The sequence below is a fragment of the Erithacus rubecula genome (assembly GCF_903797595.1).
Source record: "Erithacus rubecula genome assembly, contig: SUPER_Z_unloc_2, whole genome shotgun sequence".
Lineage (NCBI taxonomy): Eukaryota > Metazoa > Chordata > Aves > Passeriformes > Muscicapidae > Erithacus > Erithacus rubecula.
Genome location: NW_027635860.1, coordinates 3787113 through 3814461, shown reverse-complemented (window position 1 = coordinate 3814461; position 27349 = coordinate 3787113). Strand labels below are relative to the sequence as shown.

Below are 27349 nucleotides of genomic sequence, written 5' to 3'. Positions count from 1 at the left end.
TCATTGTCAAACATTTTTTAAGAGTATCTACTTTAAAAAACAAAAATAATTTGGTGAACCTGGTGTTACTTGGTATAAACTTAGGGTTGAGTAGTAGTCAGTATTTCAAAGAGCTTTTTAGGCTCCTTTGTTTAACTTTATTGTTAACAATTTTTTCCCTGGGGTTTAGCCTGTCCTTCCTGTGTTGCATTAAAATGGTCACTGTGGCTTCTTGGGACACTGTAATAATAGTCATATAGACCTGTTTTTTTAAGAAGGTGTTTCCGTGTATTGGGTAACTCAAAAAGAGTAATAGGTTCATTTTGAAGGCAAATTGCATTACAGTTGTAATGTAATTACAAACTTCTGGTTTGGATGGCTAACAAAAGCAGAGTGGAAGTATGTGCTCTCCTCTCATGGAGACAAAGTAAGTAATCTCGAAACTTTGGTGAGGAAAAGAAGCGCTGTATTTCCAGCAAAAGCTGCCGGGGATGTCTGTGCGGGTCTATACCAGGACTGTCCAAGTCTGAAGCAAGCAGCTTCCCTAAGACTCTTGCGGAGCTCGCTTCAGTGACGCTTCCCGCAGGAGGTGACCCGCGGGCTCCCGGGTGTCTGTCGCTGGCGCACGCTGCGCTCGCTCCGTGTCCCTTCCCCGGGCCGGGATCGCCCGGGCCGCTGGCGCCGCCGGGAGCTGCCGCGGCCGCGCGCGCGGGGGCGGGGCGGGGCCACGGCGTCATCGCCGCGCGCCGGGCCGGGCGGCGGCAGCGGGGCCGCGCCCCCCGCGCCATGTCTGCCGAGCGGCGGCCGCGCTCGGGCCGCGGCGGCGAGGTAAGGGCGGCCGCAGCACCTGCAGTCCCCTGCCCCCTCCCCGGCTCTTACCGGCGCGGAGTCTCTCTCCGGGAGCCGCCTGCGGCGCTGCCTCGGGCCGCGCCTCGGTGCCGCTCCCCGCCCCGGGGCCGCTCGCCAGCTCGGGCCGAGCTGCCCATGCACTTTCCCGGGCAGGGTGACTCCCACCGCTCCTTGGATCAGCCTTTGGTTCAGGACTGGGGGAAGAGTCCTTCTGAAAGGTCAAAACCGGGGTGGGGGCGGATCGCTCAGGTTGGAGCACATCGAGTCGCTTCCCACCGCTTGGGGATGGGGAACTCCGGCCATTAACTTCCAGTGAGCTCAAGTGTGGAAACCTTTTCTCGTTCCGAGCGGAGGGTCTGCGGAAGGACAGGCGGACATCCCAGGCGTTGCAAGGCTGGGTGCCCGGGTTTTAACCAACAGTGGCAGTGTTACACACGGGGACCTGTCACCCAGTCAGGTTCGGGGTTCTCGCTGTCACGCTGCAGTCACCGTTGTTTCCTCCGTGTTTTGATGACATGGCAGTAACTTCGAGTCTCATTCCATATATACATATTCAGTTTAAGTCGATGGTGATTCAGAACAAATGGAAAACTCGTCTTAATAAATTTGTATTGTCCTAGACACAAGAAGGCCATAAAATGAGGTGTTCATTTCAGACAGACTGCCTTAAAATACAGATATGCACAAAATCATTACTGTTACATACTTTCAGAGTTGGATTAAGAGTAGTGCTAGCGTATTTGTGAATTTTAGTTTGTACTATTCAAATATGAAGTAACATTTTTATTTGCATTTACTGCATCTTGTTTTAAGCAAGCTTCTGTCCTTTGCATAACACCTTTGTGAGCGTTTCGTGATAAATGAGGGTATTAAGTGACTTTACAGAGCAGTCAGATGTTTCTTCGAATTCCTTGGTTTTGTTTTCACTTTATTTCTCCATTTTCTTTTGGTGAGCTTTGTTGTTTTGCATGTTTTGTTAGGAGAGTAAACTAACACTTTCCAGTGACAGTTAAGCTCACGAGACTGGGTGTTTTTCACTTAATAACATTAATCTCCAAATGCATGTAGCCAAAAAACGTTTTGTTTCTCAGGGCATCAAGTTGTCAGCAGAGGTCAAACCATTTGTTCCCAAGCATGCGGCGGTAACTGTGGCATGGTCAGAACCCTCAGAAGCATGTGTCTTTCCTAGGTACTTAACTACATGCTACCCATTTGTTCAGGAACCATCTTTGGATAAGTATGTATATTTTCTGAATCTTATTTCTTGGGGGATTTTAACCTTCTGGTTTTGGACGTTGAGTACTCTTTATAAAAGTCAAGGTTCCAATACATTACTAATGCAGCTTTAGGAATGCTTCTGCATTATCTTCGTAATTTAGTTTTTTACATTTATGTTTTCTGGGTGTGTACTAGGTACCTTGTCTTTTGCTACAAGGGCCCATAGTGTTAGAGAGCATTAAGGATTTGGTGGTCTATAACAATTGGTCTGGTTTTTGTGTATTTTGGAAGGAGCTGAATCCAGTCCTTGGATGAAAAAATGGTTGTGTTGCAGCCAGGCTGAAGTACATGTAGTTGTACACAAGGAAAAAGATAAACCTTCAAGAGAGTTTCTCATCCTGTAAAATATTTAGTATAGGAGGCCTCTCCTGGGGCTCCTCTCCACAACCTGTGCATCTCCAGAAAAGCAGTTTTACTCAAAATGCTACAGGTTTTGGGGATTTTCTGTTGGAGCCCAGGAATGGTATTTGTGGTAGACTTTTAGAAGTATTTTTTAACTCAGAGCTAACTAGACTAAAGCCTACATAGAAGGGTAGGGAGTAGCTGAGTCTTGTAAGACTCTAATGATGTTACATAGTTCTCTCATTGCTTCTCAGGACCCTAAGCATTGGATTGAATGTACACTTACTGCAAAATTATTGGTGTTTCTTTAAAAATTCAAAGGATTAGTGGGCACAATCATTGTAGGCCATCATTTTATCCTACAGAAAATCTTAGTATTTTCAACCTTCTTTCATTTGAACTAGAAATGCAACACTGAGGTGAGTACAGCCTGTTCTGTGCATCAGAGAAAGCCCACGGCACTAGCATTAAATCAATTGCTATTAGAAAAAAACCCAGCCCAGACAATAGTAGTCTTCTAATGAGTGTTTTGCCTTGTTGGTACTGAGACATAGCTATATTTGAGTTTCATTTGATAGATTCTTTCTTTGTGTGTAAACTGATCAGGAGCATTGTTTTGTCTGCATTCTATTAGTATGTATGAAGTGTGTTATCTGACATCTCTAGTACAGATGGGAATGTTTCTCTGTCATTATCACAAAATTCTGAGGTTGGCAGCTTCATGGAGGACATCTATAAGAACTGAGTGCAACTTTCTGAAGCTGACAGATTTCTATTCTCCCCAATCAAATCTGGGCTCAATATAATTTTCTGTACCAAGTGTAGGAGGAAATTGAAAGGGAATTTTTTAGCATACATATGAAGGAAAGAGGCTTGCCCCAGACATGTTGTGTTTTCATAAATTGTGATGGTTACATGCAGGTCAGTGAATTATTATTTTATAATTCTACATTGTATTTCATATGTGCTTTATGCTCCATAAAATGTTATACTACCACTTTGTTATTGTCATTTCAAGATGGGTTTTAATGTTTGTTTTTTCACAGTCAAGTATGTGATGCATGTCATGTCCTTACACTGTGCTTTTGGTTTGTTTCACAAGAACAACCTTACTGAAAATAAGCATGAAGAATCTTAGTAACCTTAAAAAAGGCATGAGAACTGTAACTGCAAAACAGCCTAGCTTTGAAACTTGGAAATGGATAGCATGTGTGTTTTAAGATATTTGCTTAATTACATGTTTTCCCAAAACAAAATTAATTGTTTTTATAAGAAGTCTGTCAGTGAGTATGGAATAGTTTTCTTTTGAAATAGAACTTTTTTGTTAAACAAATTCTTTAGATAAGGATTATGTTTGTCTAGGCAATAGATAGGTTCTGAAGACTTGCTGCAGGATGACTTTCATTTCTTTCTCAATATCCATCACATAGTGTTCTGGGAGATCCTGCCTTCCGAGAATACTCCAACTGCTCTTACTCACCTGGTGGTGTTGCAAATGTGTATCCAGTAGCTGGCTCACAGTGTCAGTCTAACAACTCAACACACTCTAATGGTTCAGGAATAGTCAGTGAATCTGCTGAGCAAACATATCCAGTCAGACAAGAAAGTAAGAGTCTTTCAAAGGTGAGCAAATTTGTGGTTTTTTTAAAAATTAATATTAAATTCTTGCTTTAAATCAATCTTTATAAATGTTTGGTTCATACTTTTAAAATGAATCATCACTCTTTCTTCTTGTAGTGATCGTGAATGACATTTAAAAAGGATGGTAGTATAGTGTGCCTAGCTTCAGAATACAGAAAAGTTCATGGAATTCTACATGTCAGATTAATACAAATTTTCAAGCAGCATTTTTGGAACATAGGGGGAATTTTTTTTATTTTTTTTTTTTTCTCAGAAGCAAAAGTGTGGGGTGGGGAGGGGTGGGTGGGGAAGAGGATTCATTTGTGAGCTATGCCTTCTTTTTTCATTCTTTGGGCTTGGGGGGAGGGAGAAGAGTTTTTTTTAAGCCCAGTGGCAGCTTCCATTAGCCTGACTTAAGACAGACTTGGTGTCTGTAATCACCTGTTTGGCTGATAAATGATAAGACCACTTCTGTTGCTGAAGGATTTCCAAGACTTGCTACAGGTTGAAGACAGTCCACAAGAAAGGAGGAACTTGTGCTACTGGAAAGAGGGAAGAAAGGTTCGTGTTAGCAATGTAGTCTTTTTCAGTGAGAAGTAAAACTTCAGTAGACAGTTCAGTACATGTTCAGTAGACATCTTCAGTCATTTTTGTGTGTGTCTGTTTGGGGATACATTTCCTGAAACTGGCAAAATATTTTCCAATAAAAAATAGGCAAACCTCTCAAAATATAAAAGGGAAAAAACCCTAATGTATTATAAACTCATTTTCTTCTGTGGTTAGATATTGTGTTTCTTAGATTTGTGCGGCTGCTTTTTTGTATCCAGCAGTTTCATCTGGTCTGTTCTGCAGTCACATCCTTCTGGTGGACCTTACTCACTAGGCAGAGACCTGGTAACTTCACTGTGGTCAAGCCTGTAGAGGAGTTGTAAGAGTAGGTCCTAAACATGCATTACTAGACATAAGGTACAAAGGTAAAAGGTCTAGACACATAAAATTATCTGTTTCCTTACTGAGAGGAGGATTATGTTCTGAAGCAGTCTGGGGAAAGGATGAGCTCAGCATTAGCACTAGTGATGTAATAAGAAAACTTAGTTAAGCTTCTTTGATCTTTATAGGGGCCTTGTACTGTTTCATAGTCTTTTTGTCTTTTTTCTCTGTGATATTTTTTTTTTGTGAACTTAAGAGAAGTGATTGATCTCTGTAACTTTGCATTAATTTGATCACATCCTAACACTTTAACGTTTGCCTTTGGAGATCAAGAAATGCCTTGTCCTTCCACCTGAGAAAGCAGTTTTGCTGCCAAATATACTTTGAATGATCAGACTTAAGCCATTCGTCTAGGCTGGCATAGTATAGTTTGCATAGATGCAAACCTGGTGCTTGCTTCTTGCTTGCTGATTCCTAAGCTCAGCTCTACCAAACTGTGTTTCATGGAAGGACCATAAGATTTTCCTGGCTGTGCAGTATGGGTGAGTGTGTGTCCTTTACAGGGATTGTGTAGGCGTGTCTTCTCTCATTATTCAAGTCTTTTGGATGGTGTGACGTCGGTCTTACACAGTTTGCCCATGATATGTAATTTTAGTCAAAAGATGGCATGCTTTTAAGATTTTAGCCCTGTTCTAGAATAAACTTTGTGTTAGAAAATCAGACTGGATGATTTAATACCAAACAATTTTAAATTATTGGAAAAGGTCTGATTAATTAGATTGCAAAAATGCTGTTGTCTAGAAGCATATGTATATATCCATCTTACTTGGGCTCTAATATATGCTAAAAATGGCACTGGGAACAAGGTAGATGAAATTGAATAGCGTATCTCTAAATGGCTACTCCTATTTTTATTGGTTATTTGTGGTTATTATGTACTAACTGTTTTGTAATAACTTCATGAACAAACTCCAGATACAGAGGTAGTTAACTGTAAGTCATGGCAGACTTGCTAACTTTACAAAGTTTCAGTAAAACTTGTTAAATATGTCACAAATACTTGCAGCAGAGGAGATCAAAAGAAGGTGAGAAAAAACTGGACAAGAAAAGGCATGATGGAGGTGAAGCTTCTGTCAGAATTGTGAACAGGACTTCATTCCAGGCTTCAGCATGCAGCAGAGATTCCGTGAAGCCAGGTACAAACATGTTGGTTATAGATACATGAAATAGATGTGGAATGGGTGTCTGTGCAATATAGTGCAGTTTGTGACTGTGTTTTTAAATCTAGAACAGTTAAGGAAAAAGGTACCTTTCTATATGACTCTGTTGGGAAAGAATGGTGACCTATCTTTTCCTGATTGAACAAATTAATGTAAACTGATATAAAGAATTTCTAAAACGAGCATTTGAATTTATAATTGCTTGTTCAAGTCAGTGTTGTGTTTGCATGTTGATTATAATTGCTAACTTTTTTATTTAATATGAGCTGTGCATAGCAACAGTCCTCGTGACAATTGCTGTAGTTGTGTTAACTGGTGTGCTATAAAAATGAAATTGAAATAGAAGTGATCACAAGCAAGTTTTATCATTTAGTCTTTACATGCTTTATTTAGACAGGTTCAGTAAAACTACCAAGAAGAAGTCAACTGAAGCTCCAAAACCAGAGTCTCGCCCTGTACCCACATTTGAAGCTAGTGTTCTGGATTTCCACAAGTCACAGAGTTTGGGAAGCAGTGAGATACTGAATGTACACCATAAAAGTACACCAGTAAGTTTGGTGCAAAGTAACACTAAGTCCTTGGTCAACCTCACGTGTCTCTTCCACTGAACACCAAGGATAACTCATGGTAACCCGTGTTGCAGAACTCATAAAAATAAAATTTGTCCAGAGTACAAGCCTTATTAATACAAGTACTTTGCATTCAGTATGACAGTTTAAGACATATTTACGTGCCTTGTGGGCAAGGAGGTTCAGTGCTTTTAGGGCTCTTCTAGGTGGTGGTGTCAGTGCTTTCTGTCTCCTACTCTTTCTTGCTGTTCTTTTCTTGTCTGTGCTGACTATAGATAGGAGAAAGCCAGGTATCACCAGAATGTAAATATGTAGTGGTGTGGTCTTGGTTGCCTGTAGAGACCACATATGTTCCTGTACTTGGCTGCTTACTGTTTTCTCTTTCACTTGGAAATAATAAGTAAGCAGTCACTTATCCAAGTTTCAGTACATTAAAAAAAAAAAAAGTTTGCATTGTTGTACTTAATTGCTTTCTGCTAAAGGTTAAAAATAGGAAACTGAATTCCAGAAGGAGAAAAAAATATTGTTGAACATTATTTCTTTTTCTCCCTGTTTGTTAGTAAATAAAACAGTGAAGTATTCAGCAGTGTATCACATACATTGAATCAAAGTTTTCAGTAATGATTAATGATTAATAATTCTGAAGGATCCAAACACAGTAGTATTTCTGATGCTTCTGAGTGGAAAACTGTAATGAAAAAAGATCTTTCTGCTAACCCTTGAGTGCCATTTTCAATTACTTGTTTGAGTTGGATGATAGAATTTATTTCTAGCATACATGAAATATCAAAATATTTTCTAAGAGGATTGTTTTGTTGCTTTTGTAAAACATAAGAAAGCATAATCTAGTCTATACACCAGTGAAGACACACCTGCTCAAATTTTGTAGTACCATAGGCTGAAATCATGGTTCCACTATGACAAACAAGAAAAAGGCTATAAAGGTCCCTATGCCCTTATCTGTAGATGAGTTGAGGATTTTTTCGTTTATGGTGGTTTCTTGTGTTTAGCTGTTCTCAGGCTAGTGATTTGAATCATTATGTGATACCTGACCATCTGTTTTGCAGGAAGATACTTCTGCAAAAAGGAAAGCTTCACCAAGAGCTTCAGATGAAGCAGGAGCCAATTCAATTCCCTCTTCATTTGATGGTAGGGGTAAGTTCTCCAAACAAAAATTTTTGCCTGAAACATATTGCTTGTATCTCAGCAGTTTAGTTTGGAAAATTAAGGTTTTATGGGGAGATGTTGATATGTAAAGTAAAAAAAGAATTTCAGAGCAAGCTCACTATAAGAGAAAAAAGCCCTGTGTCACTAACTCTGTATCACTTTCTTTCAAATGAGGTGACCACTTGTTGCTCGTTCTTGCTCATATATTATATCAGCTGGGATTTTAGAATTGAAGAATTATTTAGTTTGTATGAGTTCATAACCCTAACACTGCCAAGTCCACCACTAAACCATGTGCTTAAGTGCCAAGTGTCCATATGTTTTAAATATCTCCAGGAACAGTGAATCAAGTACTACACTGGGCTGCCCATCCAGTGTTGACAACGCTTTTTGTGAAAAAAAAACTTTCCTGATGTCCAATCTAAAACTGCCCTGGGGCCATTTTCCCTTGTCCTGTCTCTTGTTACCTGGGAGAAGAAACAACCCCCACCTGGTTGGTGGTACATGCTCCTTTCAGGGAGCTGTAGTGATAAGAGCTCCTTTTCTCCAGGCTGAACATCCTCAGCTCCCTCAGCCTCTCCTCACAGGACCTGTGCACCAGACCCTTCACCAGCTCTGTTTCCCTTCCCTGCTCCAGCACCTCAATGTCCTTTTTGAACTGAGGTGCCCAGAGCTGGATGCATTCAAGGTGTGGCCTTACCAGTACTGAGTGCATGGAGACAATCCCTGCCCTGCTCCTGCTGGCCACACCATTGCTGATACAGGCCAGGATGCCTTTGGCCTTCTTGCCCACCTGGATGCACTGTGGCTCAATGCAGCTGCTGTTCACCAGCATCCCTCTGTTCTTTTCCTCTGGGCAGCTTTCTTGCTGCTCTGCCCTAAGTCTGTGGCACCATATGAGGTTGTTAAGAGAATCTGAAGGATAGAACCTATCATTTCAGCTTGCTGAACCTCATGCAATTAGGCTCTGCCCATCAGTCCAGCCTCTCCAGATCCCTCTGCAGAGCCTTCCTGCCTTCCAAGAGATAACACTCCTGCCTGGTTTGGTGTCATCTGTGAACTTGTTGACTTGACTTGTTATACAGACTTATACAGTACTGGCCCAAATACTGAGAACAGGGGAAAGTAAAGAAAACTGACTCCAGTATTGAGTCTCATTTTGTTGTGTTATTGATACTCAAGGGAAAATATTTCTGTAGTTGCTTCTCATGTTGTTTCAGGTGAGAAAGGGAACATGTATTGGTTGTTGGAAGTCTGTTGAGTCATACGCAGATTTTTTCCAAGAACGAATGAGAGACAGATACTTGATTAGTCTTTATATGCAATTTGTTTTAAATAGCTGACACCCCAGAGTTTAGTATGTACCTAAATTTTTTTCAGTGTCCTATGTTCTTTCTGTTAAGAGAACCATTATGCTAAAACACTTCCCTTTTTTTTTTTCTTTGTTCATGTTTGTTCATTTTGTTTAGGAATTTGTCAGGGGGGAAGGGGCTTTAGGCTTTTTTTTTTTTGTTACCTGTTGTCTGGCTGTGAAGATGAAGAGCTTTTTTTTTTTTTTAATTGTCACAAGCTATCCCATGTCTAGTTTCCATGTGAAAAGAGTTTGGTTCATCAGGACTCTGCCTTGTAGGCATCAGATACATTAAGATTGAATTGTCTGAGTGTCTCACCATGGATTTCTATACATATGCAGACATGCACCAGTCTGAAAAGTTTGGTCCTTGTCTTCCCAGTAAATTCACTTAGGATCCCAGTAAGGATTCAGAAAGGACGGTTAATCTGCTGAAATGCCTTCAAGGCCTTTTAAAGATAAAGTAATTCCGGAGCTTCTAGAGTCGTCTGATAATGGGGCATTTTGATTAAATGCTATTGTCAATTCCTATCCCTGAGAAAAAAGTAGCAGTTTCAGGGTTGACTGTAGCAGGCAGTCAGACTCCCACACAGCTCTTCTCTGGCTCTCCCTCCTCCACAGGACAGAAGAAGAAAATAAGATAAAAAGGCTTGTGAACCAAAATAAGGACAGGGAGATTGCTTGCTTGCTTGCCAGGCAAAAGAGTTTATTGACAATTAAAATATGGTCAGATGATCAGAAGCAAAAGCAAAATCAAAGCCACTTTCCTCCAACGCTCTCTTCTTCCTAATACCTCCTCCCTGCCCTGAGTAGCAGAGAGAAACAGAGCCACTCTGCCATATCTTTCTCTGCAGGGGCACAGCTGCCTCACCATGGAGGAACATCTGCTCCGGTGCCTGAGCACCTCCTCCCACTCCTTCTGCACTGAACTTGGTGTCTGCTGGGCTGCTGCATTCACAGTTTTTCTTATCATTCCAGCTTAGAGCTCCTGCATGTGTTTTTCACTCTTTCTAAAGATAAGCACCGTCAGCGGATGGGCCCAGCTGGGGGAGGCCGTGGTTCTGTGTTGGAGCTGGCTGGGGCTGGCCACGTCTGTCTCTTCACAGCAGCTACTGCAAACTCCCCCTGCTATCAAAGTTCAGCCATCTATACCCATTATGCTATTTCATTGTTGAAGGGAAGCTTTTCTCATTCTTAAGAAAAATCTAGATTGTGTTCTATATTTGCATCGTGTTAGGAATATTTGCAAAATTAATTATGTCTTTCAAAATGTCTTTCAAAACACTGATACTCCTCAGTGGTAGTGAGTGGCATTCTTGTATGATGAGGCACACTGGGAAGTATTTCAGCTTCTGCGTATTCCCCTAACACTTTCAGAAAGTAAAAAGTACTGAGTCAGCCTTGTGCATTAAAGCTGCTTGAATTCTAGGAGAAATATTAAAGAAATTTTGAATATAAACATAGAATTTTCAGTATTTTGAAGTTGAGCATGGGAGTATGGAGTTATTATGAATACAGTAGAGATTTCCAAATATCAGTTAATTGTGTTTAGATATATAGTGTTGGGCAGTATATGGAATAGATAAAATTCAGGAAAGATTGCTGGAGAAATAAAATGTGTATTTTATTCCAGTCCTCCCTCAGAAGGACTCTGCTTTGTTTACTTGGCCTTGACTAATTAATTGCCAATAGTTTTTTCTGGGAAATCTATTTAGACTATCTAAACATCTTTACTTTTTTCCCAGTGTCATTTACTGAAGCACCTGCAGATGGCTCTGCTCAGCCACATGTGTCTTGGGCCGTGGTACTTTCACAGCCCCCAAAGAAAATTGTTTCATCACCAGCATCTGAAGGTCTTTCCAGAGGCAAAGAGAAGCAGGCGAGTGAACCAAAGGTACTTGAGAATTTTCTGCTCTCAGTTAATACCTGTCACTGTGTTTGTGTCTATTGCCAATTTTTCCCTGGGCTCTCTATTGAGAGATTGTATGAAGTCAGCTTGTTCTTACTAGAATTTTTCTTGTCATAGAAAAGAACCACAGGATAGCAAAAAGACAGTGCTAGTCCAGGAATAACAACTTTCAGCTTTGAGACTGGATTTTTTTTAAATTCCTGACCCTCAGAATGAGACATGAAACATGGAACTCTTGCCTTATGTGGCTTAATATTTCCTAATTAAATCCCAGTAATCCCAGTTACATTCTGGTAACAGTGCAGTATGTTGCAACTGAAGAATTCTTGCTGTAGTTGTGAATTTCTAAGAGATACTGAATTTTCCTTGTCCACTTAACCAATCCAGGCTGGGACATTAAGATATCCTTTAGGAGTGTAAGGCAAATCACTTGTGTATATTTTGGTAGGTGATACTGAAAAAGATTAGCTTTTAAAGGTCATGCCTCATGGTCTTTTGCAGCAGTCAGAAACAAAAAATATTGCAAGTGAAACTGAGCCTGAAGAAGAGTCAGAAAAGAAGAAAAAAAAGAAGAAAAAGAAGAAAAAACTAAAGTCACCCACTGATGCAGAAAGGCCTCAAAGTGAATCTAACATAATGCAGGAACCACCAAAGATTGAGGTAAACTGAAGAAGTTTTTATTGCTGTTCCTTTAAGTGTTATGAGTGTACTAGAAGGCTAAATGTTAACACAGTTTTGTACAAATTTAAGTTCATATCCTGTTTCTGGAGGATGTTGATACAGTTTCTTTTCAATTGAGATGTTTATCAAAGGTTACTGGTAGGAAAATGTTGTAGTTTTTAAATTACCACATTTGGAGAGCACAATTTCCTAAATTAGAAATACTCTGTAGCAACTGTTGCTTGAGGTCTGGGCAATGTACTGGGTGCTGCAATGTCCTGTGGTTTTAAAGATTGTAGTACAGTGTTAGAGTTCTAGTTGTGTCACAGCTAGAAGCAATTTTTGTGTAACACAGTTGACAGTGCTTACATTTCTGATTTTTAATTTCAGTTTCCTTCCAAATTCATGTAACTGTAGTATGAATATTAGTATGTGGATACTTCTGTGTATCAGTATTGCAAAGGCATGAGCCTGTCCCACATTAGAGGAGAGGTGCTGTGTGGCATGTGGTTGAACAGTGCTTTGTTGAAGGCCTAATGTTGTACAGTATGTGCACGTGTTGATTTGCACATTTGATCTAGTGTACATAATACTCAGTCTCTGAAGTGACAGCATAAAGAAACTTTCCTGGCTGGCTTCTGTTCTGTACTTTTTAATGTGGAACATGAAGCAGAGCTGTCTACATGGTTTTGTGTGGTTCCTTGTCCAGGTGTGGCGTGAGAAACGACTGTTAGCAGATCTCTTTGTTAGCGAGTTATGGGTAAAATCAAAGATCTGCTAATTCTTTTATTCAGGACCACATCCTTTTTTTGGTATATGCTACCATAAAGGCTGTTTGCTATGAATGGACATTGTCCAAACTTAAAGAAAATGGCAGAAGTCATGGAAATTAACAGAATAATAATGGAACTATTGAAGTCAGAATTTGAAAAAAATTACATAGAACCGTGGAACAAGACATGCACGTTGCACTGAAAACTGTGATGTGGATGCAGCATCCCTTGTGGCAGTGGAGAAAAGCTTTCTGACCCTCCTAGTTTGTTGGGAAAGCTTGTGTCCTCATTAGTTTAAAAATGGGTGGGTGCTTGTGTGATGCTCTTGAAATAGTTAACCATGAGGAGATGACACACATGGATCTTCTGGGCACCCAGGAGGTTTAAGAAGGTTCTGTTTTGGGCACCAGCTCAACAGAGTAGTATATTGGATTGCTTGCTAGTTTTATACAGGTCAGTCATTTATAGACACTGACACTGCTAATAAGTGGAAATGGATACATATGGAGCAAACCACTGCTGCCTTTTCATACACACTGGTAGGTCCTGACCTCGATATCTTCCTTTAATTAAATATTGAAGCTACTATTAATAATCAGGTCAGTGTTTGTGGAACTGGTCAGACATGTAAACAGTGCAGGGAACTACTAGGAAAATGGATTATGACAATACAGAATTTCAGGGCACATCTGATCTAAAAATAGTGTGGATTTTGTTTTCTTATGGCTCCAGAAATATTCAAAGGCATGAAGCAATTTCTGTGGCAGGCAAGACTGAACAAAGTTAGCACTTCTCAGTATGTAAAAGAGATGGTTAAATGGGAATATAGCAGTTGCAAGAAGATAAAAAGGAAATTACTTGACCTTTTTCCTAGTGTTTGATGTTCTTACAGATGATAAGAACAAATACAGGGAGGTGTAACCTCACACTGAGTGCTACATTTTAATTATTCAGTTTGCTACAGGATGTTGCATATGTCAGAAATGTGTTTGCATTTCAGAAGCAACTGGACAGACTTACTTAAATCTTCTAAACTGAATAGAGTGTATTTGTGAATTTTTCACTCCTTGCAATTGCTATGTGGCTTGCAGGCTTCTTTAAAATTATTTCATTTGGTTGAAGTGGATCAAGCTCTTGTGCTAGAGCTTTCTAGATTGGGATGTTTAAATGAAGCCTTTGAGGCTGGAAAAGTCTTGGTGTGTTCAGTGGTACTGTATCAGAGCTAAAAAGGCCTCTCAAGGTGGGAGGACAAGCAAAAACTTAGCTGGTGGATTTGGGTCATTATGGTGGAGACAGTGGTATACAGTGATGAGTATAGGGCAGACTTCACCCTGTCTGCACTTGATTAATCCAAATTCTGCATGATCCTCTGCTAATAAAACTTACTATTCTGTGTAAGCCATAATCATTTGAGTAATTTCTATGTTCATTTCTGTACTCTGGTACACACTGCCTGTTTTGTTCTTCACCACTCACATGTTTAAGGTAGAATTACACAACTGGAGACTGTAGTGGAAGAAGAGGAAAGTTGTTTGCAAGGCTTTTAAATTATTTGAAGAACATTCATTTAGAAGTCTTCTACTTCTTTCTAATGATTTCTATCAGCTGACAACCATAACAAGCTGCTTTTGAAAGCATTTCTGTTACAAGCTGTTTCAGCCCCAAATTAGTTGCTGCATAGAAGATTTAACCATTGTTATACTTGTCATAGCTGGTGGCACTACCCTTGGCTTCTGAAACTTTTTACAGTGAAAGAAATTATGATGAATGTTTGATAAGTAGGGAGAAAATTGTTGAAGTGTAGGAAAAAGAGTTTTGAAAATATGAACTTGATTGTTCTTATAAAATCTGGTTTATTTGTTTAGGATGTTGAGGAGTTTCCTCATCTGGCAGCTGCTTCTGATAGAAGAAACAGGGTAGGACCTCAGAAACCATCCTTTACTTCTGCAGTCAGAAAGCAGTCTGAAGTAAGTAATCTTTCAATGTTATGTGAGCCAAATGTCAATTAAGAATCCAAGTTTTTTAGTTTTTCTTTTTTTACATGAGTGAAATAAATCTCAGGAATTATTTTGGAAATGCATTCAATATGTGAATGAATCCTAAGCATAAGTCACAAGGATTGAAAATGTGATTGTTCTGTCAAAGCAAATAATGTAAATAATAAAGGTAAAATTGCACGTTTCAGTTTCTTTGGAATTAGTTTTGCTACAAAAATTTTGCTCCTTGGCTTTATTTCCCTGTGAATTTTGTGGTTTGAAAAAAACCCAAAGCGAAAGAAAACCAAACCACTGTTTGCTTTGTGTGAGGCAGTAAATAGCTTTGACAAGGAGGAGTGGCTAACAAAAGGCACAGCATTTGCTTTAAAAAGATTTTTTATAAAAAAAGTTGCTGTACACACATGGAGCTCAGATGAAAGCAGTCCCTCAGTTTTGTAGATGTGAGTGAGATATAACACCTCGAAGCTTACATAGAGATGTGGTCATTAGGCCGTCCATATGCCTGCAACACATATTTGAAAATGAAGTTGCCTTGCTAGTTTTTTCTTCCAAATCTTGAAAAAAACAAACAAACATGAATGTGATTATACCAGCCAATAAATGGTCACCCTTCTAGAAGGCCATGTATGGTTTTCCAAGAGCCTTCTCTTTTCCAGGCTGAACAACCTCAACTCTCTCCACCTTTTGTCATAAGAGAGGTTCCAGCACTCTGACCATTTCTGTGCTCCTCCTCTGGTCCTGCTGTAACCCCAGTTTGGGGATTCCAAAACTGTATACACTACTCCAGAGCAGGGGCACACAAGAGCAAAGTAAAGAGAGAGGATCACTCCTCTCAGTTCACAGGCCATGCTTTTTTGTACACAGCCCAGGACACGTTTGGTTTCTGTGCTGGGAGTGCTCATAGCTGGGTGATTTCCAGCCTCTCACCCACCAGCACCCCCAAGCCTTCTCACAGGGCTGTTCTCCATCTGTTCATCCCACAGGCTCTGTTGGTACTGGGGCTGACCTGATGCAGGTGCAGCACCTTGCACTTAGCCTTGTTGAATTTCATGATTTTCACACAGGCACACCCCTCAAGCCTGTCAGGAATGCCATCCATCATTCTGGATGGCATCCCTCTCCTGAACTTAGCTTGGTGTCATTCACAGGTGTGCTGAAGAAGGGGCAAATTAAATTCAAACTATTGAATTTAGTATCATCTTCATCCTTTCCCATGTATCCTGTTGTAAAATATTTTTTCTTCCTCCCTGTCACCTTCTGTCTTTAAATTTCTAAGATCCATCTCTCCGAAGAGCCTTGTGATAGTCGGTTTCCCGCTCTGGATGAAATTCCCAAGGTGGATGGACTGTCAGGGAAACAAGCTTCATCTTCGGTATTAGAAAGAAAGAAAGCTCAGGTAGGTTAATTCATGTTCAAAGAGGAGTTCACAACTCAAAATGGACAAAAGAATTGAGCCTGTTTAAATATAAGACTGAGTCCATGCTCTTCTGGGATCCTGCATTCATGCTTTGAGATAAGTGACATGGTGCTCTTGATTAGAAGCAATCAGTGGTAGTAGTTACCAGCCTCCAGGGGTTGGTACTGAGTATTTAGGGAAAAATACAAACTTCTCATTAATATCTGTGGGTTTCAGATATCATGTTCTGCTTGATCATGGCATAAATGGCATAGTCCAAACTGATTGTCATAAGGAGCTGGGAACCTCCTAAAAGTGGTTCTGATGGAATAGGGAGGCAAGGAGGTCCCCTTATCTTGGGGCAAGAGGGATACAGAGCAACAAGTGAGGTCAGGAAGTAGTTTTGTCTTAGTGAGTAGGTTCTGGCCTGCTTTGATCCAAGGTGAGATCCCAGTTGAGGACTGAGGAGATCATGGTCCTTAACCCTGTTGTAACAGGAAGTACAATGAATTGATTCTCCTGGATAAGTCTTCTAAAAGTGCCAAATCTGGCATTCTTTTCCTTCTCATGTTTTGCTGCGGTAGTTCATTTGTTCATGGTCTTCACCACATCATTCATTTGTAGTCTTTTTATTTGCTACATCATTAAATATGGATCATGGTTTGTGTCTTCAAAGCAGAGAAAAAGATGAGTGCTTGTGAGGAGGTGGTGCAAAAATGATGAGATGATGACCTCTTTATAGTGAGACACTGGAGATAATGATTTATGTGTGTTGCAGTCACATACCCTGGAAGTATCACAGCAGCTTTTCATACTTTTAAGAAAACTTTAAATTTTATGAGCCTTTTATCTCTTTCAAAGATAGATGGCAGTCTGACCAAAGTGGGACCCCAACATAAAAGGCTTCCTGTATTGAAGACATGCTTTTATGCTTTGTTGTGGTAGCATTTTTAAAAGTTAACTGATCTACTTCTGTTTTTTTTTTTTATTTTTTGATATAAAAGTTCATATTTATTTGAAGATAATGTTTATTTGAGTGACATTAAAGATCAGAAGTATTGTGGATAAAGATGTTAGAAGACTGTTTTACACTGTAAAAAATAATGGTCTTTGCATTCTGAAGTGGAGGTTGTTACTAACTGGTACTGAAATTATTTAGGAAACATCCAGGAGCAGTGGTAAGAAGAGTCAAATTCCAGTGCAGTTGGATTTGGGTGGCATGCTTGCAGTCTTGGAGCAGAAGCAGCAAACAGAGAAGTCAAAACAGTCTCCTAAACCTGTGGTATTTTCAGGTATTGGTTAATGTGATATTTCCTTTCTTTCTCCTTATGCTATTTTTAAGTATTCAGACATTAAATGTAGTCTGACTTGTGATCTGTGATGATCTCTATGCAGGCAAGAGCACAGTTCACCAGATACAAGAGAAAACAAAGATTCTTGAAAAAAGAAATCTAAAGAGCATGGCAGTGTGAATTGTTTGACGGAAGAATTATGGAAAGAAGTATCTTAAGGACACTGATTTGTGAAAGAGTGTCTTGTATAAATACAAGGCATGATTGAAGTGTTGCTTTGGCAGAAATACCAGTGTTTGTGGAGGTTTTTGCTCTCCCCTAAGTATTTGTGTTACTGTTCCAATCTGAATGGGTAGGAGGGGGCTACATGGTAACAAAGTCTTTCTTAATATCTTCTAATGCTAGAAATCATGGAGCTGAGGCTTGATTGAAAAAGCTCCTTTTCAAGCAGAGAGGTTATATGAGATTCAGGCAGCCGAAGCCAAAGGATGAGTTCTGAGATACATCTTAATTGTGCAATAATGTACAACCAGAAAGCAGAAAAAATACCTCATTGCCTTTCTCATTATAGGTCAAAATTTAATCTTGATTATGCTGCCATAGTATGTTTTGCAAAAGGAACTACAATATTTGTTAGCATTCTGTGATGGTAAAATTTCTCTAATTTCAGCAAAGGTTTTTATATAGAAATTCCTTCAGAAAGAGATCTTATCACAAAAGATATAATCTCACAATACTTAACTGATGGTGAGCCACAAAGGTATGGGTCAAAATACCTGTTTGCTAATATTAAGTTTCCTGTGCCTGAGTCTGCTGCAGGAAAAAAATTGATGTGTCACCTTTTTGTTGAGTACACCACTGATGTGGTGTGTACCAAAATACAAAGTTAGTTTGTGAAATGGCATCGTGCTGACCTCTGTTACCAGGAAGAGGGCAGTGAACAAGAATGGAAAGGAGTGTGACCACAGACAGTTGTTTTTATTCCACTTACTACTTCACATGATAGATAATACTGGTAAAATCATCAAGTCTAGGAACATGAAAACTGTGAACTTGAAATGGTGATGTACACATGAAGGAAATACGTATCTTCAGGGTACGTGCTTATTTATTGCTGCAGATGCAGCTTCAATTTTTGTAGCCAACTATGATGCACATTTTTGGCAGTGTTCTCAGTTTGCCTTTGATATACAGAGCCAAAAAAGAAACATAGAGTGTAGCAGTTTTCTGATGTAAACTTTTTATGGTAAGAGTACTGCATGTGATGTGGGAGGATCTGCATATAAACACTGTGGAAGCAGTAAATTAAGATGGCTTAAGACAAGCTGCCAGTGTATTTTCCTTTATTTAGGGGAGAGAGGTTGCCTGAGTCACAGAGGGAGGTGTCAAGCTGGTTCCACTGATACTTGCTAAGTCATCCTCTCCTTTGATTTGCTAATGTGAACTGCTTTATATTGCAGGTAACTGAAATTGGACAAAGTGCTCTAAAGGATACAGCAATTCCTACTGATAATGAGGGAGAGGAGTTTATTTGGTATGAGGTCATGGTGTGGAAGATCCAGGCTTAGTCATTTTTACAGTCATTTAAAGCTTTGTGCTCTAAACCTTCTGAAAAAATGCAAGTAAAGTGGGCATCTTCAGCGAGCTTTGCAGGTTAAGCAAAAAAGAGACTTAGCTGTAGCTTTGCATTACTCATGACCCATTTGCAAATTAATTTCATTAAGGTAAAAAAAGGTAGGCATAAGTGCTTGAGTTTATTTACAACAAAAAAATCCGGAGTACTGCTACTCAGTGCTTATCTTAACCCAGTACAGAATCTGGGGAGGAGGAATTGCCACCACCATGAAACATAGAAATTCCTAAAGGTTTACCTACCTGGCATGGCATGGTGTTGAAGGTAGTTTGGACTGCAGTTTTTGGTCAAATTCTGCTTTTGGGACAGAGATCTTGATTCCATGGATATAATAGAAGTAGAGAACACAGTAGTCTTTTGTGAAGTGTATCCTTTAAAAATAGCATTGTTCAATGATACAGGATTGCCTGCAAGTATTCTTGACATCAACACAATTTTAACACGTGGAGTCTAGTTCAGGTATTTATTTTAGTTGTTTGATGCAGATTTCTTCTTAAATCTCAGTTGGTGGTGCCATACCATTGCTATCTAAAGACCCTGCTACCGCCACAAGAAGTCACCGTTTAAACCAAGGAAAGATGCCTCATAATCCCTTGGATTCCAGTGCTCCTTTGGTAAAGAAAGGGAAACAGAGAGAAGTACCTAAAGCCAAGAGACCAACACCTCTTAAAAAGGTCCTTTTTTTTTAACCTTAAATACTAAAACTGTACTATATATTACTCTGGGATACTCTAATTACTCTAATACTAAAACTATCTATTACTCTGGGAGTCTGTTAAGCTCTCTGATATGGAGATCTTCATCTCAGTGTCCACTTGTCTGAATTCACTTTAGCTTTGCTTGTTTTCAAAGAGGCGAGGGGTAGAAAAGTGTAGTCTTGCTAAATGTCATATACAAATTCCCAAAAAAGATACTTTCTCCCTTGAATCAATTGACAGCTGATAAAGTCCCAGTACAAAAGTATCCGCACATCATTGGTACAGGGAGACATGCAAAGAAATATTACTTGGTTTGGCAAAGATGACCTCAGGAACTGAGGAGACTGGATCAAACATAGTTGTATTTAGTGTTTCTGGCTCTTCCAAGCCAGAACTCCAGCTGATTCTGGAGTAACAGGTGTTAGGTCCAGCTGGTGGTTTCTGTTGTATTGACCCTCTGCCCATTCATGTTGTCTCCTGTAACATCTTCTGTACAGAGGATTTTTTAAACTTTACTCTGCCCTTGTAGTTTATCCCTAGTAAATATTTTCTCCACCCATACACTGGTAATCAAGGTAGAAGTCCTTTTCTATGTAAATTTAGGAATTAGTTTTCCTTCTTTTTATGTGCAAATAGCCAAGTTTTAAGCTTCAGATGTTAGTACTGAACCTCTTTAGAAATGATTTTTGTGTAAATATGTGGTAAGAGTAATGCTTTGTTAATTGCATGACATCAAATTGGTTTGATTTTGATATATATTTTAGATTATTCTGAAAGAAAGAGAACAAAAAAAACAGCAGCACCTGTTAGAACAGAAAGCAGCACCAAAAGATGAAGACAACATCTCTCAGACAGCAGGAAATGTTACTGAAAACGCAACACTTCTACAGGATAGTCAAGGTATCTTTTGAGAGAACCTGTAATACAGTATGTAGCTGGAAATATGAGCACATTTAGTACTTTAGAAAATAAGTACTAAATACTGCCAAATGAGGGCTGCAGCCTTAGAGTTTTCTGAGATTTACCCCAGGCTTATCTTGGCCATAAAGTGGGCCAAAGCTGAAAGCCAGCAGTAGGGATTCTGGTTGCTGTTCCACACTTCTGTGCCTGTTGGTTTTATGATATGTTGTAAAGAGAGTTCCCGCCTATCTCTGGCAATTAAAAAGGTTTGAAATTAGAAAAAAATCCTATGAGATTAAAAAGAAAAAAAGAAGTTAGACCTGTTTCCCTATTGCCACAGTTCTAATACTAAAGTAGTGTCTCTTAGATACATGGTTGACAGATTAATCTCTTCACAATGCTTTTTGGGCTGTCTTTTCATTGAAATATCTTGGTTTACATGGTAGCTGTTCCGGTAGCGCAAGTTGGTGAAGGGTTTCCGGAGCACACGGGGATCAAGGAATCCAAAGAAGGTTCTGTGGCTCCAAAGCAGCTAACTGCCACTCTTCCAAAAATCCACAGCAGGAATTTTAGAGAGTAAGTATTGATTGTATTGATGGTGCATTTTGCACAGTACCACTAACATGGTGTTTTTCAAGCAAGGTAATTCAGTTGCATTCTTGCAAAACTGACTGGAATTTAAACTGAAGGCTCTAAATATTTTCTTTCAGTCTTTCTGTAAGCTGACACACAAAGAAATTATAAACTTAGTGTGTTTTGTGATTCCATTTGAAAATGCATGTTCCTTGAAGGAATAAAAAACAAATTTACTAGAGACTAAGGGAAGAAAAGAAGCTGCTGTTAAAGTACTATATTTTAAATAATAGGGTAACAGCTTAAATAAGGTGTGCTACTTTATTTCTTAAATAATATTTTTAGTTGTAGTTTGGTTTTCTACTGCCAGACCGAATGGCAAAAATGTGAAGAAATCACATTTTCATGTTATGGCTGGGCAAAGAAATAAAGGTAATACTTACAAGTTATTGTGTGCAAACATTGTCAGCTAAATGTGCAAGATGATGTGTCTACACACTTCATTATAAAAAATACATAGTCATTTCTATATGTGAAGAGGTCAGAGATCCAGTCATGAGAGCTTAAAACAGTTTCTTGAGGAAAGCAGTGTTTTATCTTTTAGTTCTCCTCCCATAAAGCAAATTCACCACTGGTGGTTTTTTTGCAGTTCATGTCAGTAATGGTTAATAGTGATACAACCATTAACGGTGTTAACTCTTAATTTAACTTTTAATTTTAGTAAAAATTGTTTAATTTGTGTCTGTGCAACTCACAGCACAGTTTGTGTTGAATATGTGAGAAACAACCCAGTGTAGAGGACATAGTGCATTCAGCAAAGCTTAGATTGCTTTCTTTAGATTGAGATTTTTAGTGTCCCAGTAGATCTGTCTTCAAGATTTAGTGAAACCAACAGTAAATAGTAAGTAAAAATTCTTGTAACCTAAATAAAATTTGGAAATAATTGTATCTCTGAGATTCAGGATAGAAGATGTGATCTCTTCTTATTATTCACGTGTAATTCACATTATCTTATGTGAATTTGCCACTGGCAACTCTTTCTGTTGACAATGCTTTGATATATCTTTAGTTTTTCTCTTTGATACCCTTCTGCACTGGAAAATTCTTTGTGTAAAAATGGGGTGGGTTAAATAACTTCTAACTCTGATCTTCCCAAGAGTGTACTAGAAGGGTGAATTACATTGTTTTGTTTTCTTTCCTTATGAACAACACAAAGATATAGTCAAGTAAGTGAAAGAGGATGACAGACACCAATGCAGGGAGGAGGAATGTGATCCAGTTTTCAATGTTTGTTACACAGAGCCTTGAACTTAGAAATAAGTTAGAATTTCATATGTTGGTTGCTCTACTTTGATTTATATACATCAAAATAAATGACCTCAGAAGAATGCTTCTATAGAAAGAGATATGCACATACCTATTTCTTGTGATAAAAATATATATTTATATAGATAAATAGATTTATTGTATGGTATTTTTAATATAGTTTGATTAGGAAGCCAGGTAACACAAGGAGCAAAACATCTTCCTCTTAAGTTCTTAGACACTGAAAAGAAATCCTAAGTACTTTTATGTTTTTGTGTGTATAACAAGTGTGTTTGTAGTAGAAACAGAAAAAAACCACGAAGACATAGAATAGAATTTAAAATGTATATTTAATTTATTACATATTTAAATGGTACATATTTGTAATTTTGGTGAATCTAACCATTTGATTGCTTCTTTCTTCCAGTTACTGCAGCCAGGTACTCAGTAAGGAAGTTGACAGCTGCGTGACAGATCTCTTAAAAGAATTGGTTCGTTTCCAAGATCGCTTGTACCAGAAAGACCCAGTAAAGGCCAAGATCAAACGCAGGCTTGTTATGGGTCTCAGGGAAGTTCTGAAACATCTGAAGCTGAAAAAACTGAAGTGTGTCATCATCTCTCCTAACTGTGAAAAGATTCAATCAAAGGGTAAAAAAAGTCTGCTTAATAAAAGAAATGCAAAGAGAAGGTTCAGTATATTGACAGCAGTATTATTATTGGAAGAACTTATTTGAGTATCCTTTGAAATCCAGTCGTATAAAGTTGCCTTCCTTGCTCAGATTGCTTATTGCTGTGCAGCTGAACTGTGGGTTGAGTCAAGACTGTCTGGGGTGGGAGAAGTTACCTGACATTATGGTCTCTTTAGTTACTGATTTGCTATGCTACTGCACAAAAAACTGCACTGTCCAGCTCTGCCATCCAAAGGCTCTGCCATCACAAGGAGTCTCCCACTGTATCAATCTCTTCTAGGACATGGAGCAGCGATAAATCACTAGTGATAGTTTCCTAGAAGTTGTCATTATTTGCATTAATTTATTGTAATCGTTGTAATTATTATAATTTAAATAATTCCTTAGCAGCTGGGTCTTTTTTGTTACTAGGTTAGACTGTACTACATATATAGTAAAATATGGAATAGTAGCAGTGCTACTAGTGCTACTAAAATTACTGCTAACAAAGAATTAAGAAAAAATTGTTCAATTGTCCTTTAAAAATGGATATTCAATGCTTCTATTGTGATCTCTGGGTTTTTTCCCTATAAGTGTAGTTTCAGAATGCACCCATAATCTTGGGGTAGTTTTTGCCATGGTTCTTTAGCTCCAATCAGCCTGATTGTATTGTCTGCTCCAGGTGGGCTGGACGAGACTCTGCACAACATTATTGACTGTGCCTGTGAGCAGAACATCCCGTTTGTTTTTGCCCTGAATCGCAAGGCCCTGGGCCGCTGTGTGAACAAAGCAGTGCCTGTGAGTGTGGTGGGAATCTTCAGTTATGATGGGGCTCAGGTAAGCTGAAATAAGTCACTTCATGGTTTTGTCCGAAAAGCTTCACTTTTTATTTGGAAGAGGTGATGAAAATACTGTGATTTTTCAGGGTGGGGTTTGTTTGTTTTGCTTTTGCAGACTTACACTCTTCATCACAGGTCATATACATAGCTTTTATGAAAAACTGATTTTAGAAGTACAAGCAGTCAGCGCTGTGTAAAAAAATCACTCTTGCTGTCTCTTCCCGACATCCACTTCACCTTTATCCCCCTCGATTTTTTTTTCAAGAGAACTGCTGTTTTTATAAATGCTGTGTTTTTCATATGTGCTAAGCTGCTCAACTTTTGTATGTGAACCTGTGCATTCTGAATAAGGAATATTCATTAGATTTTCAAGGAAATATTAAAGCTTACTGTGTATTGAACTAGTGTTTTATATTGCCATAGGACCATTTTCATAGAATGGTACAGCTTACAACAGAGGCTAGGAAGGCCTACAAAGATATGATAGCAGCTTTAGAGGAAGAAGCTAAAGCAGGACTAACAGAAACCCAACCCACCATCTTAACTCCTGAATCTGAAAAAAATGGCTTGTTAGAAACTTATAAAACCCCATCCAAGGACTCAGATGAGGATGTACCAAATTACAGTAAGTATTTACTGACTTGGTTTTTCTTCTGTTTTCGTTCATAGTGGTCATCAATTCTGTGATTTTCACTGAAACAAATGACATCTGCTCTAGTCATCAGTAAGGAGGGGACAAATAAGGAGCGTTTTTTTAATAAATCTGAGGCCAGTTTTTGCTGAGAAAATGTTAAAGGAAGTTCCTCTCTGAAATCTACAAATGATAGGCAGTACTCAATGCTTTGCTCAAGGAGGTTTAACAGAGCTCTTAATTATATTCCTATTTGTTTAAAAATCCTTTTAAGATTAATTGTAGATGTCCATATTCTGTGACTATGGTAGAATTAACTTCTGTACTGAAGCCTGTTTTGAGATGCACCTTCCTGTCCACAAGCACTCATTCCTAGAAACATTTTCCTCCAGCTCTGTTCATAAGTCAACAGACAATGCAATGTATTGCAGATAGTTTTGAAAACTTACAGGATTTTTTAAAGTTGGAACCATCTTCAGGGTTAGCCTTGCTTGAGTAGGGTGTTGGACACAAGGAGCTCAGTGCACCCCATCACTCATAAGTTATTCTTTTGTGTGTCATCTGATGTTGCATAATGTAAATGCCAGGCATTATCTCAGTACTTATTTTGAAGGGGAAGTAAAGAATCAGGGTTGACTTTTCATTTTAAGTTTTTACTCAAGTATTATATGGTAATGTATTGGTTGCTGTTTTTTCTTTGTTGTTTGTTTTTTTTTCCAATATTCCCTAGTTAAAGTCTGGAAGAGAAAACTAGAAGAAGAATATAACCCATATGCAATGGCATTGGAAAAGAGTGCAACTGCTGACATGGCCATACTGAATTTGGAAGACCATCAGTAATCTAGATCCAGGTCTATTGGGCTTTTAATTTTTTTCTTCTGTTAGATTCCTAGGAAGAAGGTAGCAAAATAACATAATATAAAGAAATACCTGAAGTCAGCTAAGCAAACTGTCTGAATCCCTTTATGCAAAATATACACTGGAGCACATGAGGCACTGGTTAATGTTCTTATATTCCATGTGTTTCTGTGACTATTATAGCAGATCACAGCACCAAATTTTTGTAGCCCCAAACCACTTGAACTGGTTGGGCATACTTTAATGCTTTTATGAACTACCATTGATTTCTTGGGGTAGAATATACCAGAAGAATCTGATAGGACAATTATTTTCTTCTGGAAGAGATTCCTTGAGCTAGAAGGAGATTAAGAAGTTGCCCTTAATTTTTAACTCCTGTATAAAAAACTTCAGCTGTTGTTTGATTGTGGGTTTGTTCTTAATTTTCCTTCTAAACAAGCCTGCTCAGAAGTGCAAGCTGCTATCAATGTCATTTTTTTCTAGTCAGCAGCAAATTAGTTTGGGGCAGGTGGCTTGATTTAAACTAATTAAGGAGGGCCATAGTTAGCTCTTCTGTGTTGTTCTTTGGGGATCATTCATCAGGTGCAAAGGATATGGCACAGACTACAAGGATCTGAAATTCCTGCAGTGAATGTGCTCTGTTTAGCCTTTTTATAAATTTGATGTTTCTGTTGCTACTGAGAGTAGTTTATAATACATCCTGCTTTGAAGTTAGAGGATATTGCAGGACAGCAAATGTGCTAGCCTGCTTATCTGTACCTTCTCCTTGCTGAGACTCCTCATTCCTTCAGTTTGGGGTTGTGTTGGTATTTACATCTATGAGTTTTTGAGTAATCTCAGTTTGTATCTAAATAGAAAAAATTTATATCTTATAAGAAATGAGGTTTGTATCCTAGAGGTAATAAAATTTTGAAAACAAAATGTGCTTATAGTGGTGGAGCACCTTAGTGGGAGTAGCCTATATAAACACTGTTTTTTGAGGACAAGCCTAAAGAAAGCAATTGGAGGGATGCACATGTAACTTGTGTCAGTTTTTCTGGAGAGTGATACAGATGTCATGTGCTGCTCAGCACCTCTGAGGTGTGTCTGCAAGCGCTTCACCATACTGAACATTTGTAGTGCAATACTTGGGAACGTAGCTGCCTTGTGATGATAGAACTGATATAAAAAAATTTAAATAATTTTGAAATGCAAACAATTTTGTAGAATATAAATTGTATAAAATCTGTTACAATATATTGATTCTATAAAGAATGCTTGTGACTTAAATAAGCGCGTCTTGTGGGAATTTAGTGATACTTGAAGTGTCACTTTTGGGAAAGAGCATTGACAAGGGGAGCCAGCCTTATGCTGAAATGCACTGGTTATGATGATGATCTTTTTTGTATTAGTTCCCTCTAATCTTAAATGGAAATTGGGGTGAAAGGTCCCAGTGACAAAACATGCTTTTAGCCAGCATATACCCTTGAAGCAAAGGTAAGCTGTAATTTTTTCATTTGTACCTGTGCACTTGGATACACGTCTGAAATTCTGGAACTGCCAAACCGAGTCATTGCATTGAATGCGGACCAGTTGGTAAGGAAGTTTGGGTTTTGACCATGTTTATTATTTTGTCTTACTGCAGAAGAACATAAGTTCAGAGACATTTTAGGTCGTTCACAATCTTAGGGACTTACTTCCAGTTCTTAGAGGGTATTAAAACAATTTACTGTAAGGTGTCAGAGCCATGGGTACTAATGGTACACTACCAGTGTACACACTCTTTTCGTTTTGCCCCCATAAAACTAAACTAAACAAAACATTTGGCAACTTTTTTACTACTTGCAGTAATTTCCTGCAGAAACAAGCAGAGTTTAGCTACAGCATGCATAAACCTGACCCCTATCTTTATATTCCCACTCAGCTCCACAGA

At 38.8% G+C, this 27349-nt stretch overlaps 1 protein-coding gene across 4 annotated transcripts; it reads left to right on the top strand.

Annotated features, from left to right (window-relative positions):
• Nucleotides 1-722: 722 nt before the first annotated feature.
• On the top strand, nt 723-26679 carry SECISBP2 (SECIS binding protein 2). Of its 4 annotated transcripts, none has more exons than XM_079330981.1 (18): nt 723-807; nt 1920-2017; nt 3879-4071; nt 6065-6194; nt 6612-6766; nt 7855-7942; nt 11051-11199; nt 11716-11874; nt 14513-14614; nt 15921-16040; nt 17200-17332; nt 19470-19639; nt 20428-20563; nt 21010-21139; nt 22869-23089; nt 23792-23946; nt 24372-24573; nt 25310-26679. In XM_079330981.1, the coding sequence occupies exons 1-18, from the start codon at nt 766-768 to the stop codon at nt 25417-25419; spliced, it is 2493 nt and encodes an 830-aa protein (XP_079187107.1). In that variant the 5' UTR covers nt 723-765; the 3' UTR covers nt 25420-26679. The 4 variants fall into 4 exon arrangements, with proteins under 4 accessions (XP_079187107.1, XP_079187106.1, XP_079187105.1 ...); XM_079330980.1 differs by having other exon boundaries at nt 1920-2065; nt 7855-7936; XM_079330979.1 differs by having other exon boundaries at nt 1920-2065.
• The last annotated feature ends 670 nt before the right edge of the window (nt 26680-27349 follow it).